Below are 21,179 nucleotides of genomic sequence, written 5' to 3'. Positions count from 1 at the left end.
GGCGGCTGCTTCACTTCTGCCTTCTGTGTTATACCCAGGTTCAGGTAGCCTCTGCTAACTTAGAATTACATGGAAGAAAATTCTGGATAAAGTAGTTACAGCTAAGCTAAGTTGACACAGTACAAATCTACCATACCCGCCCCCGCCTCCCCCCCCATAACTACACTTTCCTTCTGCTGAAAAGATAACCACTATCCCAATTTTTTTTTTTTTTTTTTTTTTTTTTTTTTTTTTTTTTGAGATGGAGTTTCACTCTTGTCACCCAAGCTGGAGTGCAATGGTGCGATCTCGGCTCACTGCAACCTCAGCCGGCCAGGTTAAAGCAAGTCTCCTGCCTCAGCCTCCTGAGTAATTGGGATTACAGGCACTGCCACCATGCCCAGATAATTTTTGTGTTTTTAGTAGAGATGGGGTTTCACCACATTGGCTAGGCTGGTCTCAAACTTCTGACCTCAGATGATCCACCTGTCTCGGCTTCCCAAAGTGCTGGGATTACAAGCTTAAGCCACCACCCCATGTCCCAATTCTTATGGAAACTGCTTCCTTGTGGTTTCTTTTCCCTCCCTCCCTCCCTTGTCCGTCCCTCCCTCCCTCCCTCCCTTGTCCCTTCCTCCCTCCGTCCCTTGTCCCTCCCTCCCTCGTCCCTCCCTCCCTCCCTTCCTTCTTTGCTCCTACGTTATCCTCAAGGAATTTTACAGTTTTACATTTAGACTTATAATCCATTTTGAGCTAATTTTTGGGAAGGATTTAAGGTTGCACCTGAATTCATTTTTGCACATGGATGTCCAGTTGCTCCAGCACCATGTGTGGAAGTCTATCTTTCATTGTGTTATCTTTGCTCCTTTGTCAAAGATCAGTTGACTTTATTTATGTGGGTCTGTATTTCTGGGCTCTCTATTCTGTCCCATTGATCGACTTCTGAAGTCTTTTGCCAGTACCACACTGTTTTGAATAGGATAGCTTTACACTAAATGTCGATATCGGTTCTCCAACTTCATTCTTTCTTCTTCAACATTGTTTGCTATTCTGGGTCTTTTGCTCCCTCATATTAACTTTAGAATCAGTTTCTCAATATCCCCAAAGTAATTTTCTGGGGTTTTGGTTGGGATTGCATTGAATTTTTAGATCAAGTTAGGAAAAATTGACGTCTTGATGATATTGAATCTTCTTACCTATGAACATGGAATATTTCTCCATTTATTTAGTTACTTGATTTTTTCATCAGAGTTTTGAGGTTTTTCTCATATAGATCCTATACATATTTTGTTAGATTTTTGCTTAAGTATTGTGTTTTTAATTTCAACTCCACTTGTTCATTACTGGTATATGGGGAAGCAATTGACTTTTGCATACTAATCTTATATTCTACAAACTTGAGTATAATTGATTATTAGGGCCAGGAGGTTTTTTTGTTTTTGTTTTGTGTGTGTGTGTGTTTTTTTTTTTTTTGGTTGATTTTTTTATTCTTTTATCTAATATGGTTCTGATTACCATCACCTTGATGAGGATTAAGAAAGTTGAGCACTTTTTAATACATGTATTGGCTATTTGCAGAGCCTCTTCTCTGAAGTGTCAGTTCATGTTTTTTGCTGATCTTACTGGATTGCCTTGATTTTTCTTATTGATTTTTTGGAGTTCTTTATATAGTTTAGATATAAGGTGTTTCTTAGTTACAGGTAATGAAAATCTCTGCCATTCTATAGCTTGCCTTTTTTTTTTCTTAATAGTCTCTCTTTGGCAAACAGGAATTTTAAACTGTAATATAATTCAATTTACCTATCTTTTCTTTTGTACTCAATGCTTCTAGAGATCTTGAGCTTCTGTTTCTACCTTCTTGAAACCACCAGATCATTATGTGAAGATCTGGGATCTCAGCTCTTTGTGTTTTTGTTTTGTTTTGTGTTTTTTCGCTCTCTCACTCAGGCTGGTGTGCAGTAGTGCGGTCTCAGCTCACTGCAGCCTTGATACCCCAGGTCCAAGTGATCCTCCCACCTCAGCATCTCCAGTAGCTGGAACTACAGGCATGTGCCACCACACCCAGCTAATTTGTGTATTTCCTGTATAAAGAGAGTTTTGCTATGTTGCCTAGGCTAGTCTCAAACTTCTGAACTCAAGCAATCCTTTCACCTCAGCCTTCCCAAGTTCTGGGATTACAGGTGTGAGCCCTGTAATCTGGCCCCGTGGCTCTTTGGAGACAACAGATCACACAGAAAGAGAAGTCCAGCCAGTAGCCAGCATCAAACACAAGGAGGCTGTCTTAGACTATTTAGACACTCACCGCAGCCACTCACTGCAGTAGTGTGAGTAGTACCAGGTGAGACTAAAGGAAATGCCCAGGAGGGGCAGCCCAAATTGCTAACCCAGAGTTATGAGCAAATAAATGATTGCTGTTACAAGCCACTCCGTTTTTTTAATTGTTTCGCAGTGATAGATGACTAGTATAGGAAGACATTAGATCTTTGCAGTATGGAATCCTCAAAGCCAAGAACATAAATCTACCTTTGCATTTATATAGAGTTCCTTTAAGTTTTCTCTAAAATGTTATATTGATTTCTTTGACTTTTTCCTCCTCTCTTTTAATATGGAAAAAATAAAAAATTCAGAGAATTTGAAATAATTCTATGATGAATACCTATATTCCTGCCACCTAGATTCTCTAATTAATGTGGTTTTAGAGATACTAAACCGCATGTCCATCTATTAGTCCATCCCTCTATCCATTCGTCCATCCTATTTTTTTGATTCATTTCAAAGTAAGTTGAAGACACTAGTAATCCTATTAGCATGCATATCAATGTGAATATTCGTTTCCAATTCTTAATTTTTTGAAAAAAATCACATACAATGAAATGCAGAAATAGCATTCAAAAAATTTTGAGATGCCCACATAGCTGTATAACCCAAACTTTATTAAGATGAAGAACATTATCATTCACCCCAGAAAGTTCTTTCATACTCCTTCTAAATCTGTCTGTGACATTTGCCCTCTCTCCCAGAGACCACCATTGTTTTAATTTTTTAAACTGAATATTAGTCTTCCTTGTTGTAGAATTTTATAAACATGGAATCATACAACATGTATTCTATCTGCAAAGTTCTTTTGACTTGACATATTCTTGAGACTGGCCTATGTTAATGCCTGCATTAGCGTTTTGTTCCTTTTAATTGCTGAGGATTCCATTGTCCTCCTCTACCATAGTTTGTTTAGTTATTCGTCTGTTGTGGAAACTAGGCTTTTTCCAATTTTGAGTTATTATTAATAAAACTGTTATGAAGCTCTTGTTTATTTTCTTACAGTGTATTTTAATATTAATATGGCTACGTTGATTTTCTTTAGGTTAGTTATTGCATCATACATCTTTTTTCATTCTTTTATCTTCAAGAGTTTGGTGTCCTTGTATATTAGATGTGTTTCCTATAACAACATATAGTTGGATTTTGTTTTTTAATCCATTCAGGCAACGTTTTAAATTTGAATACTTAATCTATTAAAGGTTTCAGAATTACTGATGCATTTAAGGTTAAATCTACTATTGTTACTATGCTTTTTCTATTTCTTTGACCCATTTTTCTTCCTTTCTTTGTCTTCTTTTATATTTATCTGGAATTATGTCTGGACTACATATAGATAATTTCTGATGTTAAGAAACTTAGGACATTTTCTTCCCGATAATATTTCTCTAAATGAAGATGACAAACGTCTAGAGATCTGACTGGCGCATTTTTCTTTTAAATAATAATTCTCTTTGTACAACACACAGCATGACCTCAAAGTGCCTCCTACTGCATGTGTTCTGACAGTCATTCTGGCTCTGGAGTAAGGTCAACAATGGGAGGAGCTGGGAAGCTAAACATTGATGACCGTATTATTTCAGACCTACTAATGCTGTTGATTTCATTCATTTCCTTATGTGTCAGTTTGCTGATAGTAAATAAGAAATACTGCCTAAACTTCCGGCTGCTTGCTGCTAGCTCGGTATTCAGAGTTAAGTCAGCAGAACTCCCTAAGGAATCTTCCCCATCAGTAGGATGACCTGACGCCATAGATGACTGATAGTGTCTGGTGGTTTCTCCTCTCAACCTGAAATAAACGGCAGGTACCATCCAAACGTTGCCATTTTACGTGCAGCAGCCATTTCTGGTTTTTCCTTTTTACTTAGGTATAGCTGGGAAGAAGGAAGAAGCCAGGTTTATTTGTGGGACTAAATTTCTTTTCAGACTTCTTCTCCGTGATGCCTGTGAAATAAAAAGCATGTCCGTTAGTAATTGGCATTATACTGACAAACGCAATTTTCCAGAGTCAAGTTGTATTGCTAATTTATATGGCGATTTTAATCTGCCTAGAAAAAATGAATAGCTATTTACTTAACAATTCTGTGGGACTTCAAGGTAAAAGTGTGTTAAAAGTGCGAGGTGGGGCTTCTGAAGGATGCGGTGGACAAGCAGAAGCGGAAGACCTACTTAATTGGGCAATTATCCATTCTGGGATTCAGCCGCACAGTCTGGAAAGGGTTGGTTCAAACAAAACAAAACAAGACTTGTTTAATTAATAATGAATGTTATGAATTAATAACATCAGAGTCCAATGACTCACAGGAAAATCAAGTGATTATCAAATGAGGAATAAAAGTTTGGTTTTTGTTGCGTTTTGCTTTGTTTTTAGACAGGGCGTTGCTCTGTCACCCAGGCTGGAGTGCAGTGGCACCATCACAGCTCAGTGCAGCCTCAACCTCCTGGACTCAATCAAGCAATCCTCCTATCTTAGCCTCCCCGAGTGGCTGAGACCACAGGTGTGTGCCACCACATCCAGCTGATAAAAGCTTGTTTTGCATTGATTATTTTTGGAAGAAATAGATATACCAATTCAAACTAATTTGGTGTAAAAATTCCTATCAATAATGTTCAACCAATATTCACAATATACATCAATTTGGTTTTATGGTCTATTAGGGGGAAGAAGAAAAAAAGAAGAAACGGGAAGAGGAGATGTAGAGAGTTATAAGGAAACGGGCAAGACTGAGCTCCTAAGGTCACGATTCAACCACCTACAGATCCTTTAAGCTTGGACATTAACAGGTCACATGACTCCTCTTTCTCCAACAGACAAAGTAGCTCCCCGGATCAACCTGCTAAACCCCAGCTGAGGGAATTCCCAAGCTGCACGGATCTTTCTTTTATTTGTTCTTTTCCTTTTTCCACTTGTTTCAAAAACTAACTCACTATTTCATTCAGCAGATGTTTCTGCAGGGTTTCTTATGTTCTAGACATTGGCACGACAGCAGGCAAAGTTTCTGCCTTCATGGATCTTACATTCCAGTGGTATAAAGGCAATAAAAATGACTTTTAAAGGGGACAAATGATGCTATACGAAAAATAATTTTTGAAAAAATGAATTTTTATATGATATAATGTCATGTAGTGGTCACAGCTCTGAAAAAAATTAACAGTGAGGAGAATGAAAAAGATGGGAAGGGTGGGGTTCTCTAGTGTTCATTAATTGTTAATTCTCATAAGGTTATTCTCACCAGAAGACATCTAGCAGCTTGCCCATCTCTGAATTACATGGCATTGTATTTAAGTGTCCAGGCTCTGAAGTTAAATGACTGGGTTTATGCCAGCTCTATGAATTTGCTTCTTTTGGAATCTTAGAGGAATTACTTATCCTCTGTGCTTCGGTTTTCTTAATTGTAGCATGAGGACAATCATTGCGACTACCTCAAAGTGTTGTTGCAAAGACAAAATGAAAGAGTGCATAGCAAGTGCACAGTATCATACTGGGCAGCATTACCTTGAAAATTAAGGTTTGCTGTTATCATTAGAAATATTACTCAGTTACAGTTTATGTATTCTTTTCATCTAAAATAAAATTGTGAGAATTTCTGTCATTAGATACTTTTTTTTTTTTTTTGACGCAAAGTTTCATTCTGTCACCCAGGCTGGAGATGCTGTGGCATGATCTCAGGTCACTGCAATGTCCACTTGCCAGGCTCAAGTGATCCTCCCACCTCAGTCTCCCAAGTAGCTGGGACTACAGGTGTGCCCCACCGCACCCAACGCATTTTTGTATTTTTTTTTTTTTTGTAGAGACAAGGTCTCACTGTGTTGCCCAGACTAGTCTTGAATTCTTGGGTTCAATCAATCCAACTGCCTCAGCCTCCCAAAGTGCTGGGACTACAGGCATGAGCCACTGCATCTGGCCTGTCATTTGTAAAATGACACTTTGGAAAAACTATGGAGTATGTTATCACATATACCATCTTTCATCTAGCCGTTTTTGTATGATTGGACATGTTTCCACAACTTTGAAAACGGGTTACACTTTCCAAAGTTCACATTCTTCCCTCCTCTTCCCACATTTAAACTGAAAAAGAAATACAAACTCATATTCTGATTTATCTTTTGTTGTACCGTGGTTGATATTTTGTAATGTGTTACTTAATTCTACAGAGATGTACAAACGATTTAAAGAAGTTCATATTCAGAATTAGCATTTCTATATTTAAAAATAAGAAGTCAAAAGAGACTAAGATAACTGTTACTGAACCCTTTACTCAAAGGACGTTCTTCCAACTGTACTGTGTGTTCCTTGATCTATAAATGGATTCCTGGTGCTCAGAACAGTACAGGGGACATGATGAATATTTTAAGGTATTCCATAAATATTTGTTTCATTAAAATGAAATTTCTTCCCCCAAATTTCTGAGGTCATTTTATGCCCGCCATTTTGGAAGTGCTTTTATGAAAACAGGCATTTGGTGTCTTAATTACTGATTTTATTTCATCCACTATGTTTCCATTTAGGCTGTTTGGAGTTCTAAAATTGTAGACAGTCAACATAGTGGTGCTTTCATCTAACCCAGTTTCCAGATTTTGTCATCTTACTAAGTGCCTGATTTTCTAAAAAGATCTTAATTTTATATTGGAAACCAATTTTGACCTCCTGACCACACTTAAACTATTTCCTTTAGTAAACCAAGGAGAGTTTTACGTCATGATTTTTCAATTTAAGCAAATTCAGGCATCCATTTTCTATAAACAAATGAAGACATCTATTCCTTTTGTCTTTTTGGTGAGATCAACCACCTATCACAGTGATTAAGAGAAAATGAAGCATCTATCAGAACATCAGGTGTGTTAAAAATGTCTGTGTTTGGATAAATAATTTATCATTCTTTATGATATCTAATAAAATTAAGTATAGTAGAGTCAAATTCTGGTTATTGGAGTGTAGATTAGTCTTTATGTAGATTAACTGTGAATAATTTTTAATTCCGTATTGTCTTCCTTCCAGTACCTAAGGCATATTTGGTCCTCTTCTTTCTGTCACTTAGTATTTACTTAAAGAATGTAAAGTATATTTAATACCAGAGGAGATAAAATTTAGACAAGAATGCAAATAGAAGGCATAAAATGTATGAATTATAAAACCTAATGCATATATTCAGAGTCATGCAGGAAAAAAGTACAAATACTTTCTTTATTACCTTTTAGTTTTGAATATTTTTTTCATTCCCAGATCTCTAGACAAGATTTTGGATTATTTATACAACTGTGTTTCATCAGTTATATAAAACAATTAAAAGTAAAGGATTTTTTTTTTTTTTTTTTTTTTTGAGATGGAGTTTCGCTCTTGTTACCCAGGCTGGAGTGCTATGGCGCGATCTCAGCTCACCACAACCTCCGCCTCCTGGGTTCAAGCAATTCTCCTGCCTGAGTCTCCTGAGTACCTGGGATTACAGGCACGTGCCACCATGCCCAGCTAATTTTTTTTTAATCTTTAGTAGAGACGGGGTTTCACCATGTTGACCAGGATGGTCTCGATCTCTTGACCTCGTGATCCACCCGCCTCAGCCTCCCAAAGTGCTGGGATTACAGGCTTGAGCCACCGCGCCCGGCCAGGATTTTTTTTTAACAGAAAACTCTTCTAATACCAAAAATTCTTACTCAAATAATTGTCAGAATTGATGATTAACAGAAATTATCCTTATTCTCATTAAGTGCACAAGCTAACAATATTATGAAGTTTTCAATATTAATTAAACAAAGCAGCTTTAAATATTGTCACTGTTGTTACGGCATTTGTTACCTAGTACTGAACTAGGCACAATTAACAAAAGCCAGCTTCTTTTGAATTTTGATCTACTTCATAGAAAGGAGACTTAGAAGAAATTGCCATGTGCTGTATCTTCCTCCTAATGTTTGATCTATTTTAATGACTGGATAAATGGCCATAGCTAAGTTAGGCCCATGAGGGCTTCTAGAACTAGTCAAAGGATGATAGGTTATATAGTGATGCTTGTGTAGGCTATCATGGTTTCACTGAGTGAGCATGAAATTTGGAGTCAGAGTAGATCTCAGCTTATCACTTAATTTGTATGTGCTCTTTGGCAAGGCACTTGACCTTACTTTAGGCTCCATTTTTTTCCCCAGCTCTAAGAGAGTCTAACATTTTCTTTGTATTTATTGTGAAAATCAAAAGAATCATTTATAAAAACACTGCAAACTATAAAGCACTGCATGTTCATTTTTTATTTATTTTATTTATTTTTGAGATGGAGTTTTGTTCTTCTTAACCAGACTGGAGTGCAATGGCAGGATCTTGGCTCATCGCAACCTCCGCCTCCCAGGTTCAAGTGATTCTCCTGCCTCAGCCTCCTGGATAGCTGGGATTACAGGCATGTGCCACCACGCCTAGCTAATTTTTTGTATTTTTAGTAGAGACGGGGTTTCTCCATGTTTGTCAGGTTGATCTCGAACTCCCAACCTCAGATGATCTGCCCACCTTGGCCTCCCAAAATGCTGGGATTCTAGGGGTGAGCCACCACATCTAGCCACTTATTTTTATTAATAATTAGAAAATTCTTGCAGCTAAGACAGAAACTGATTGATGTCATGGCTTTACTCTGTGGGTACAACTAAATTAAGACACAAGGATTGTTACACAGCCCTCCTCTGTGATGTGCCAAATAGTTTCTAGAACAACTCAGCGAATTTCAGTTATAAAGCTCTAGATAAGTTTCATTAGCTCAGGCTTATGGGTTTTTGTTTGTTTGTTTGATTTTTGTGTTGGAGCTTATGGGTCTTATTTGATTTTTTTCTCTCTCTGCCCAGCAAATTTATGGTTTTCATCTCACTGAGCTAAAACACATACATCTGGAATATTCATAAAGAGTATGAACTGAAATGATTTTAGGCTCAGAATGTTTCTGAAAACAGAGACATAATTAAAAAAAAAAACAGAAATAGGATACACTGAACTTGGAGTTAACTGTGAAATTAGTACTCACTTACTTTTTCATGTTGAACATGACCTCCCTTCTTCTTTCCCGTAATGCGATCTGAAGAGTCCTTTTGGGCTTCTATACCAATCAGTGGAAGAAATCTCAGACTAGTGGGGCTTGATATCTGGAAGCCATAAATAAGTCAGTTAGATACACTCAAAGTGATAACTTCTGTAACATGAATTCAGGAGTGGGGATGAAGAGTGAGAAGGCCCAGCTACTTCAAAATACACCCTACCTCTTCTTCCTAGTTGTTCAGTATTAAATCTTTATTTTATTATTTTTTATTTATTTATGTATTTTTGAGACAGAGTCTTGCTGTATCACCCAGGCTGGAATGCAGTGGCACAATCTCAGCTCACTGCAACGGTCTGCCTCCTGGGTTCAAGTGCTCTCCTGCTTCAGCTTCCCAAGTAGCTGGGAGTACAGGCACCTGCCACCAAGCCCAGCTAATTTTTTTGTATTTTCAGTAGAGACGGGGTTTCACTATGTTGGCCAGGCTGGTCTTGAACTCCTGACCTTTCGATCCTCCTGAAATGCTGGGATTACAGGCATGAGCCACCGTGCCAAGCTTTATTTTTTGTTTTTAAAATAGAGACAGGTTCCCATTATACTGCCTGGGCTGGTCTAGAATTTCTGGGCCCAAGCAGTTTCCCTGCCTCTGCCTCCTAAAGTTCTGGCGTTACAGGTGTGAGACATTGCATTCAGTCTGCTTTTTAGAAATTCACTATTAAATCTTGATAGTTCACCCCTTAGTGTCATCTGTTAGCTTAAGTGTTTGCTACCTGTTACAAAATGTTCTTAGGAAAGATAACATTTAAGATACAAGTTAAGTTGAAATATTTGCTCTTTGGTTTATTATTTCTTGGGTTAACTAATTAACCCAAGAAATAGTAAGACAGAGTTTTCGTTTCTTATTTCTTGGGTTAATTAATTAACCCAAGAAATAGTAAGACAGAGTTTCACTATGGTCACCCAGGCTGGAGTGCAATGGCACGATCTCAGCTCACTGCAACCTCTGCCTCCTGAGTTCAAGCAATTTTCCTGCCTCAGCCTCCCAAATAGGTGGGATTACAGGCACCCTCCACCATGCCCAGCTAATTTTTGTATTTTTAGTAGAGATGAGGTTTCATCTTGTTGGCCAGGCTGGTCTCAAACTCCTGACCTCAGGTCATCCACCTGCCTTAGCCTCCTAAAGTGCTGAGATTACAGGCGTGAGCCATCGCACCTGGTCAAATCATTCTATTTTAATGTAGAACATGCTACTAGAACATATTATGAGACACCTGGGATGGAGACTTGAAGGATGAGTAGGGGTTTGGAGAGAAACAAGAAATGAACGCATCCTGGGCAGTGGGGCAGAGCAGGCACAGTTACAGAGGTGATGGAGAGACCAGTGTTGCTTAAGGCATGGAAAGTAATTTCATGTGGTTGGAACACAGGCAGAGTACGGAGAGAAGGTGGTGAAAAAAGAGGGTGGATCCTGGAGGCTTTGTAAGCCAAGCTAAGGCATTTGGATTTTACCCTGTAGTTGATGAGCTACCAGAGTAAAGTTCAAAATAACCACCATGTGGTTTGACAGAGACAGGAATCCAGTCATTGACACACATAGCCCAAGACTTTTCTGGGACTGCACATAATACATTTTTGGAGGCAACGGTCAACTTGATTGTGTGATTTTTCTCCAACCTTGCTTGGTAGCCTAGGGTCAGAAATGACGTGGCAGATTCCCTAGTGTTCTGTTACCACTCTACTCCTAGAAACTCCAACTCACCCTGTATATAGGCAGAGAGCCAAAAACAATCCCTGCCTCTCTGTTTTCAGTCATGAAACCTTCCAAGGGATATCTTCGAATCTGCAAAACAAAGGAACGAATGTTTAATAAAAGGGGCACATTCTATCACTGGTAAAATACCTGGGTTCAAGTCCCGACTCTATCACTTATTAGATGTGTGCTCTTAGGCAAGAACTTTCCCTGTTACCTAGTTATGAGAAGCAAATGAAATCCTGTGTATGGTAAGGTGCTACTCAACTGTAAGATTTAGTACACTGTATCATCATCCATGCCAACAATACATCAAAAAAGAAATTAACAGAAGAAGTGAATACATAAATATTTCATAATTGAGAACAAAAAGGAATGGGCGAAACAAGATTGCTGGTGAAAATCAGAGGGAAAGGCATTTTAATTTAACTTTAGTGTTCAACCTTTGTTGTTTTACCAACAGAAAGAGAGGTAAAAGGAGAGTAAACCTTGAAATACGTGGGACATTCAATTATTTCATTTCAAAGGCTTTAAAACCCATCCTAAAGATTTCTCTGAATTTACTTAATGTTTCAGTTAAGTTACTTCAAAAATGATTTCTTGTATCTAACTTGAAAGAGAATGTTAAAATTGAACACCAATCTTTATTTCTAGTTTGTACTATTTTAGTCCTATTCAACAAAATTGAGTATCTGTTAGAGGCTATGCATATATCTTTGCTCATAAAGAGCTTATGACTTAGCAGTAGGGATGGAAAGTAAAGGTAAGTATAAAAATAATTCTTTTTTTTTTTTTTTTTAGACAGAGTTTCACTATGGTCACCCAGGCTGGAGTGCAATGGCACGATCTCAGCTCACTGCAACCTCTGCCTCCTGAGTTCAAGCAATTCTTCTGCCTCAGCCTCCCAAGTAGTTGGGATTACAGGCACCCTCCACCATGCCCAGCTAATTTTTGTATTTTTAGTAGAGATAAGGTTTCATCTTGTTGGTCAGGCTGGTCTCAAACTCCTGACCTCAGGTCATCCACCTGCCTTGGCCTCCTAAAGTGCTGAGATTACAGGCGTGAGCCATCGCACCTGGCCAAATCATTCTATTTTAATGTAGAACATGCTACTAGAACATGTTATGGGCCACGAAGCAGGGAGACGTGGGCCTTTGGTGAAAGTGGAACTAATATTTCTTGAGGAACTAAAATGTACCTGGTATGTATTTTCTCATTTAATTCTCACAAAAACCCTATGAAGGATTTTCAGATGAGGAAAGAAAGAAAGAACTTACCTAAAATTAAAACTAAGTCTGTTAGACGCCACACCCTGTGCCTGCCCTCCTTATCACTCTGTCTTCAGAGAAAAGAGGACACCTGAGCTCCATTTGGACAGAAAGGTAAGGTTTTTGAAAATTGTCTCATTTGAAAAGAATTAAAGATTAAATATTTATTAGATATGAGGTAGATACCGTTAAAGAATAATGACAGGCCGGCTGCAATGGCTCATGCCTGTAATCTCAGCACTTTGGGAGGCCGAGGCAGGCAGATCACCACAAGGTCAGGAGTTCAGGACCATCCTGGCCAACATGGTGAAACACTGTCTGTATTAAAAAATTACAAAAATTAGCTGGGCATGGTGGCATGCACCTGTAATCCCAGCTACTTGGTAGGCTGAGACAGGAGAATTGCTTGGACCACGGAGCGGAGGTTGGAGTAAGCTGAGATCACACCAGTGCACTCCAGCCTGGGCGACAGAGCAAGATTCCATCTCAATTACATTAAAAAAAAAATGACATACTGAATGTTCAGGGGACATTTGTGGATCTGCTGCCCTGTTTTATAAATTGGAACAACACCTCCAACTTTGAGCTTCTCAGTGTGTGACGTTCTCCCTCACCCACTCCTGCTCATCTACCCTCAAACACAAATGGCAATCCAGAATTTTGCGTTTTTAATTTTCTTGCTTTTGTTTATATAATTTTACCTTAGACACACTTTGTGCCCAAACAACATTTTGTTTCGTTTTGCCTGTTTTGGCTGTTACATAAATGAAATTGTTATGTATATACTTAGGCAAAATTGTTCTTATTCAATAATTGTTTCAAATTTTCATTCACGTGGGTGAGTGTTACTCTCGTTCATTTATTTTCACAGGTTTGTAGTATTCCAGTTTATGAATATGCCATAATTTATTTGCCCATTATCCTGTTGATGAGCACGGAGGCTGCTTTCAGGGGTCTGCTATTGCAAACTGCCCTTCTCTGAGCATTCTCATACCTGTCTTCTAAGCAGATGTTCAAGTTTCCCTGAGGTATACATTTAATACGATTGGCCTATTTTCCTCTTCGCTAGATAATGCCACATTGCTTTTCACAGTGTTTCTACCAATCTACACTACTACCACCAGCAGATTAGTGTTCCGACTGTGCCACAAAACACCAACCCGTGATATTTTCAGACTTTTTGATACTTGTCAGTCTGGTTTCCGTGGAGGAATGCCTTCTGTGGAGTCCTATTCTGCCATCTTGCTCGGCCCCCTTATTTTAAACCACTTTGTCATTAGATTGTCTCTTTTTTCCTCACTGATTTTAGGAGTTCTTTCCATATTTTGTATACTTATCACCTACCTTTGTATGTGTTACAAAGGTAGGGTGAACTTGGACAGATGGAAGAGGTTATAGATATGGGCTAGGAACGGTGGCTCAAGCCTGTAATCCCAGCACTTTGGGAGGCTGAGGTGGGCAGATTACCTGAGGTTGAGAGTTCGAGACCAGCCTGGTCAACATGGAGAAATCCTGCCCCTACCAAAAATACAAAATTAGCTGGGCATGGTGCCCCATGCCTGTAATCCCAGCTGCCCAGGAGGCTAAGGCAGGAGAATTGCTTGAACCTGGTAGGCGGAGGTTGCGGTCGGCCAAGATCACACCATAGCACTCCAGCCTGGGCAACAAGCACGAAACTCTTTCTCAACAACAACAAAAGAGGTTATACATGTGGCAAGGACATCCCAGGGGTACTAAATTGTTGGGAAACAGTAAGTAGTCTGATTTGCAGGGAGTGGGGTGACCGTAGGTTAGCACTGGGAGAAACATTTAGAAAAGTTCGTTTGGTTTATTTTGTGGAAAACCTTGAGGAAATCAATTTAAATTTACTAATGCTGGGCCTTAGCCTAAAGAATCATTTTATATCCATTCTCCAGAACTGTTAAAAATAGAAATAGAGTCAACAGCAGTACACTCTCCTTTCTTAATTCTCCACTGAAGAACAATGTGTCTGTGAAAGGTAGAGGAGCAGCTACCAAAGACGTCACGTCGTTTTCTCCTATTTCCCAGCTTGTGGATATACTGATATGATTAATGTTAAGAGCCTTGAGACAAGAAGATTCTGCTGTATTATCTAAAATGAAAGCCAATCACTTTCATTTTTTTTTCTCTTTTTTCAGACAGTCTTTTTGCCCAAGCTAGAGTGCAGTGGTGGGATCATAGCTCCCTGTAATTTCAAATTCCTGGGCTCAGGGGATCCTCCCACCTCAGCCTCCCAACTAGCCAGGACCACAGGTGCACTGCCACCATGCCCAGCTACTTTTTTTTTTTTTTGAGACAGACTCCAGTCACCCAGGCTGGAGTGTAGTAGTGCGATCTCTGCTCACAGCAACTTCCACCTCCCAGGTTCAAGCAATTCTCTTGCCTCAGCCTCCTAAGTAAAGGGGATTACAGGAGCATGCCACCATGTCCAGCTGATTTTTGTATTTTCATTAGAGATGGGGTTTCACCATGTTGGTCAGGCTGGTCTCAAACTCCTGACCTCGTGATCCACCCACCGTGGCCTCCCAAAGTGCTGGGATTACAGGTATAAGCCATCATGCCCACCCACCCAGCTACTTTTAAAACATTTTTTTAAATAGAAATATAGTCTCACTATGTTGCCTAGACTGCTGTTGAACTCCTGGACTCAAGGGATCTTTCTACCCTGACCTCCCAATATGCTGGGTTTGCAGTCCACTGCACCTGTCTCACATAAATATTTAAAAGCAGTGACTTCTTCCCACTGGGTCAGAGGGACATGTGACCACAAGGTTAGAAAGAGGACACATTTTTTTTTTTTGAGAGGGAGTCTTGCTCTGTTGCTAAGGCTGGAGTGTATTGGTGCGATCTCAGCTCACTGCAACCACTGCCTCCTGGTTCAAGCAATTCTCATACCTCAGCCTCCCAAATAGCTGGGACTACAGGCCCTTGTCACCATGCTTGGCTAATTTTTTTCATTGTTAGCAGAAATGGAGTTTCCTTATGTTGATCAGGCTGGTCGCGAACTCCTCTTATCAGGAGATCTGCCCACCTCGGTCTTCCAAAGTTGTGAGATTATCGGTGCGAGCCACTTTGCCCATCCCATTTCTGGCTTTGAAGATGAAGGAAGGGAGTCACAAGATAAGTAATAGGGGATTTTCTCTTACAGCCTCCAGAAAGAAACTCAGCTCGGGTGACACCTCAGTGTAGACACCCATGTAGAACTTCTGGCTTCCAAAATTGTAAGATAATTAATTTGTATTGTTTAAAACACCAAGTTTATGGTAATTAGTAATATCATCAATAAAAAATTAATACGTTATATTACTGGACATTATTTGAATTCAGAAAAACAAAAGCAAAGGTTTTAATGTTGTCGCCATTTGTTTTAAAGCTACCTTGGGAGAAGAAAGAGACTTGAAAAACTTGAAATCCCGTTCCACTTCAAAGGCCTTGGGAGGTGTACGTTTGAAAAGTAAAGACATTGAGCTCATTTTTCTCCATCTACATATAAAGATACAAGAATAAGTCCACATCCGTACCTTTTATTCTCTGCCAACTAAACAAAGATCCATTATTTCTCTGGGGCTCAAATTTCGTAATTCCTATGACACCAGTCCCAGTGACAGTATCTAGGCACCCAACTCCTATTCCACTTGGCTTTCCAAATATTCCTCTATAGAAACCACAGCAAATCCTACTCAGCCAGAACATTCAATTTATTGGTTTTATATTTTTTGTGACAAGATCTCACTCTGTTGCCCATGCTGGAGTGCAGTGGCACAATCTCGGCTCATTGCAACCTCCGCCTCCTGGGTTCGAGCGATTCTTGTGCCTCAGCCTTCCAGGTAGCTGGGACGACTGGCGCACATCACCACGCCTGGCTAATTTTTATACTTTTAGTAAAGACGGGGTTTTGCCATGTTGGCCAGGCTGGTCTCGAACTCCTGACCTCAAGTGATCTGCCTGCCTCAGCCTCCTAAAGTGCTGGGATTATAGGCCTGAGCCTCCGCACCGGGCCATTTCATGTACTAAAATTCACTAATAGCCTTTCGAGGGGAAACTGTATTTTAGGAACTAGGAAACCTCTTTTACAAGACCAATGCTTGACTTCTGTGTGATTCAAGGAAGCTTCCCCTATGGTCAAAACTTAACTATACATTTATTTAGAAAGTCTTAACTATTTTTTTTAACTTCTACTTAAGTTGAGGGGTACATGTGCAGGTTTGTTATTTTGGTAAACTTGTGTCATGGGGGTTTGTTATACAGATTATTTCATCACCAAAGTATTAACCTATTAGGTATTTTTCCTGATCCTCTCCCTCCTCCTACCCTCCACTCTCCAGTAGGTCCCAGTATCTGTTGTTCCCCTTGATGTGTCCATGTATTCTTATCATTTAGCTCCCACTTATAAGTGAGAACATGCAGTATTTGGTTTTCTGTTCCTGAGTTAGTTTGCTAAGGATAATAGCCTCCAGCTCCATTCGTGTTCCTGCAAAGGACATGATCTCATTCTTTTTTATGGCTGTATAGTATTCCATGGTGTGTGTGTACCACACTTTCTTTATCCAATCTACCACTGATGCATACCTAGGTTGATTCCATGTCTTTGCTATTGTGAATCATGCTGCAATGAACATACACCTGCATTGTGTCTTTATGGCAGAAACATTTATATTTCTTTGGGTGTATACCCAGTAATGAGATTGCTGGGTTGAATGGTATTTCTGTTTAACATTTTCAAAAGACAAGATATACTATGTCCTGAGATGAAGTCATTCTACAGAAGGCCATTTTGCTACAAATAAGCCATAATTATTTAGCAATAATGACATAACATGAGCACATGTCCTATGTTAAAGCTGTCCCATATATACCATGCCCTTTTGTGCTTTTGTATCTACCATTCACATCTGCTCCCTCTGTTTGTGATATCCTCCATTAAATAAAGTCATTCTTTGTTAGTTCTATAAATATCTTTGGAATGACTGTGTGTGGTGAGCACTGAGCTATGAACTGTTTTATATAAAGATGTATAAAACAAGGTGCTAGTCCTCAAGGAACTCCTAGTGTATAGAAGAAGGCACATATGGACGAATTGGAATCCTGTCTTAAGTAGAAGAATATATGAATGTTCAAGGCTAAGCAACCGCCCAAGGTAAAACTGAGCGACTTTGCTTGGTAAACTTGACTGCATCATGAAGCTTGGCTCACTGCACCACCTCTTCCATCTTAGCCAGTCTCTTCTCCAGGGCTCCTTGCTGGCCAGCCAGAGTAGGCCTTGAACCCTAATGGGGTCACCTGGAACCCTTCTGATCGCTTTCAGGTTGTTCCTGCTTTGATCCAAATCCTGTGTGGCTTCTGATTCTTAGCTTCAGTTCCTATTTAAAGCCCTTCTACTATCTTTTGGATTAGATAATGACATTGGGTCTTTCCAGCCTTGAGTGCACTTGGGATTTCCCTAAAGGACGTTAGCTTTGACATCCCTCTCTGGTTCTTCCCATTTGGACTCACCTTGCTCGGCTCCCTTGCCGGACTGTGAGATGTAACCAATCAGGGAAGGTCTGGTCCCCTGAGGGCTAGACATTTTGACATTCATCATCTGGGGTTGAGCTCTGCTGATATTGAAAGCTCAGATGACTACTGATCTCTTCTACCTGTTATGACAAAGGCCTAACCACATCTAAAACCAGGATTGAATATTGCAAAAGTGGAAAATAGCTTCTCACTAACATTCTGCACTCTATCCTTCCTCCCCTATGCCTTTAAACATGCTCAAATCTCCCCCACTAAGTTATTGCACCTTTGATCTTCTTTGGTTAAATCCTATTTGCCCTTCTGTTATTAAGAATCAGATGTTCCCAGAAGTACTATGAATTATAGCTTTCTTTACATATATCTCCCTCCCACTGGATTGCAAAATTATTGAAAAGTTCTGGGCCTCTTGCCTTTGAACTCTCCATCTCAAAGACAGTGCCACAGCATCTCAACAGTTTAATTCCCATATGCTTATCTAAAGAAGAGCTAATGGTCTTACTTTTCCCGGTCAAATATCAGAGGATATTCATATTTTTGCTTCTCTGTGAACTTGCTTTCTTCTTTTATTTCTATGGGATATTCAGTAACATCACAAGGCAAAATGAAATCATTTGCCTGTGATAATTCAAAGACCCTTCGCTGTCCAAAATATCCACAATAATGTCCATTGAGGGCATGCCAAAGCCTGAGGAAGGCAAAGGAAGGGAGAAAAAGGTAACTGGAAAATTCAGTGGAAGTTATTCTGTTCATTAGATCATTTATGTAAATTTGCACTGGTCCATTAAGGAATTTTTTTTTTTTTCTGAGATGGAGTCTCACTCTGTCACCCAGGCTGGAGTGTAGTGGTGTGATCTCGGCTCACTGCAACCTCTGCCTTGTGGGTTCAAGCAATTCTCCTGCCTCATCCTCCCAAGTAGCTGGGACTACAGGCAGGCCACCGCACTCAGCTAATTTTTGTATTTTTAGTAGAGATGGGGTTTCACCATTTTGGCCAGGCTGGTCTTGAACTCCTGACCTCATGATCCACTCACCTTGGCCTCTCAAAGTGCTGGGATTACAGCTATGACCCACCATACCCAGCCACCATTAAGGAATTTTTACTTGAGTTCAAGACCCTCTCTATTAAATATTGTGGAGCTAATCATAATGTAAACTATTGTTTTATTTTGTTTTGTTTTTGAGAGGGAGTTTTGCTCTCTTCACCCAGGCTGGAGTGCAATGGCATGATCTTGGCTTACTATAACCTCCACCTCCTGGGTTCAAGTGATTCTCCCGCCTCAGCATCCCTAGTAGCTGGGATTACAAGCATCTGCCACCATACCTGGCTAATTCTTGTATTTTTAGTAGAGATGGGGTTTCACCATGTTGGCCGAGCTGGCCTCAAACTCCTGACCTTATGTGATCCGCCCACCTCGACCTCCCAAAGTGCTGGGATTATAGCAGTGAGCCACTGTGTCTAGCCAACATTTTTATCAGGTAGACTATAGTCTGCAAACTTTTGGGAAATATTAATTTGAATCTGTACTATGACACCCCTTTGTCAAAGCCAGAAAACAAATGGGCAGTGTTATTTCGGGAAAATAAAACTGCATTTGTTTGCTAAGGATAATGGCCTCTAGCTCCATCCATATCCCTGCAAAAGACGATATGATCTCGTTCTTTTTTCATGGCTGCTTAGTATTCCTTGGGGTATGCATACCACATTTCCTTTCTATTTTCTTTTGGAAAAATAACACTGTCCATTCAAGCTAATCAGAACGCTTGTTGACTAACAGCGTATTCATTGAATTAGGCCTTAGAATGGGCTGTATCTCAGCAGGCTGCTTTTCAAATCAGCACCAACCAAACTTAAGGGCAGAGAGATCTCATGATGATTTTACTATTATCAAATTCTCAAACTCCATCTACAGTTGCTACTATTGTGCAAATACGATGCTAATTTTTACAACTGAGTTCTGAAGTAGGATGGCAAAAGAAGTGATTTGTTATCCAAGCGCATTGTTTTACTATGAATTCACTCAAAGAGGTCCCTCTAAATAGCCCACGTGGTTTAAAGTAATACAGAGTATTTTTAGGAGTGTGTGTCCTAAGCCATGTGGGAACATGAAATAGTTTTTGGAAGATCTTCCTTTTATTTCTTGATTTAAACCTCAGAGTAGCAAATGATGGAAATCATCATCATACACCCTGCAGCATGACCTAAAAGGAGGAGGGTAATCAAGCTAAACAAACTAAGAATAGATTCTGCAAAATCCAAATAGCTTCCCACCAGAAACGGTGGTATCTGTTTGAGACTTCCCACACTCGACAGTGTCCTGGGGAATTAACATGAGCATCTTCTATCCCTTCCACATATTAATTCTCCAGCACTATAAAAATGTCGTGGCCTGCCAGAGCCTTTTCCAGCTGTTTAATAGTATAAGTTAGAAGGGTGAGGGACTAACTTCAGAACAACTCTAAACTGACTCTGTTTCAGGCAGGACTGAAGTGACTCTAGTCTCCTTGTTTCAGGGTTTCTTGCTGTGTGTGGAGCTCTCCCAAATAACCAATGCGGCTTCTCAGCTTCATTTCCTGGGCCTCAGATATAGATCCTTCACTACCTTGAGCCCCACTTTGCCTTCCTGAACTTTTGTCTTCAGACTGATCACCCGTCCTGTATCCCAGAGTGCAGCTTCAATTATGTTTGTTTCCCATTTAAAAATCTAATCTTTTTGACAAACAACATTGAGAATGTTGAAACTGCCTAACTGTTTAGAGAGTGGCAGCAAATATTAGCAAAGGGACATGGCTTAGTGATGGAGAATTTGTGTTCTGAGGTGGTTATTAATAGATCTAGGTGCTTTCAACTGAGTATCTAGGGAGATTTTCACTGTAAGAAATCATAAAATTAATTTCTCCATGCCAAGGGTAACTGGTGTGAGCACTGCAATGGTGTGAATGTTTTTGTCCCCCTGCCAAATTCCTATGTTGAAACTTAACCCCCAAAGTGGTGGTATTGATGTCAAATGGGAGGTGCTTAGGTCACAAGGGCTCAGCCCTCATGATGGAATTAGTGTACTTTAAAAAGAGGCCTGAGGGAGCTTGTTTGCCTCTTTCTCCATGTACAGACACAACGAGAGGGCATCATTTATGAAGCAGAGAGCAAGCCCTCACCAGACCCTTGGACATCCCAGACTTCAGACTGGTGAGCAATAAATTGTTGTTTATAAATTACCCAGTGTAAGTTGTTTTGTTACAGTTGCCTGAACAGACCAAGACAAGCAGGGAATGAATACCTTACAACGACAGAGGAATGTGCACATGTGGTTGTGCCCTGTGTGTATGTGT

The 21,179-nt window shown here is 39.8% G+C and overlaps 1 protein-coding gene and 1 long non-coding RNA gene across 4 annotated transcripts in view; one reads left to right on the top strand and one right to left on the bottom strand.

Annotated features, from left to right (window-relative positions):
- Window positions 1–3,199: 3,199 nt before the first annotated feature.
- The window catches only part of WDR64 (WD repeat domain 64), a 163,939-nt gene continuing 145,959 nt past the window's right edge, over window positions 3,200–21,179 (bottom strand). For 2 of the 3 annotated variants that reach the window (XM_074385393.1, XM_074385394.1), the window contains 3 exons: window positions 11,056–11,136; window positions 9,292–9,405; window positions 3,200–4,236 (listed from right to left, as the gene is read on the bottom strand). In XM_074385393.1, the coding sequence (XP_074241494.1) occupies window positions 4,153–4,236; window positions 9,292–9,405; window positions 11,056–11,136 (279 nt within the window). In that variant the 3' untranslated portion in view covers window positions 3,200–4,152. Of the gene's footprint in view, window positions 4,237–9,291; window positions 9,406–11,055; window positions 11,137–15,712; window positions 15,819–18,351; window positions 18,538–21,179 lie in introns of all 3 variants that reach the window. The other variant, XM_039464187.2, reaches the window with a different exon arrangement.
- LOC141581098 (uncharacterized) overlaps window positions 20,882–21,179 on the top strand; it is a 37,212-nt gene continuing 36,914 nt past the window's right edge. The window contains exon 1 of the long non-coding RNA XR_012513614.1: window positions 20,882–21,036. This is a non-coding gene — a long non-coding RNA (uncharacterized LOC141581098). The remainder of the gene's footprint in view (window positions 21,037–21,179) is intronic.

The sequence above is a fragment of the Saimiri boliviensis genome, chromosome 14 (assembly GCF_048565385.1).
Source record: "Saimiri boliviensis isolate mSaiBol1 chromosome 14, mSaiBol1.pri, whole genome shotgun sequence".
Classification (NCBI taxonomy): Eukaryota; Metazoa; Chordata; class Mammalia; order Primates; family Cebidae; genus Saimiri; species Saimiri boliviensis.
Note: the sequence above shows the minus strand (reverse complement) of the source record. Positions and strands in the feature narration are given on the sequence as shown.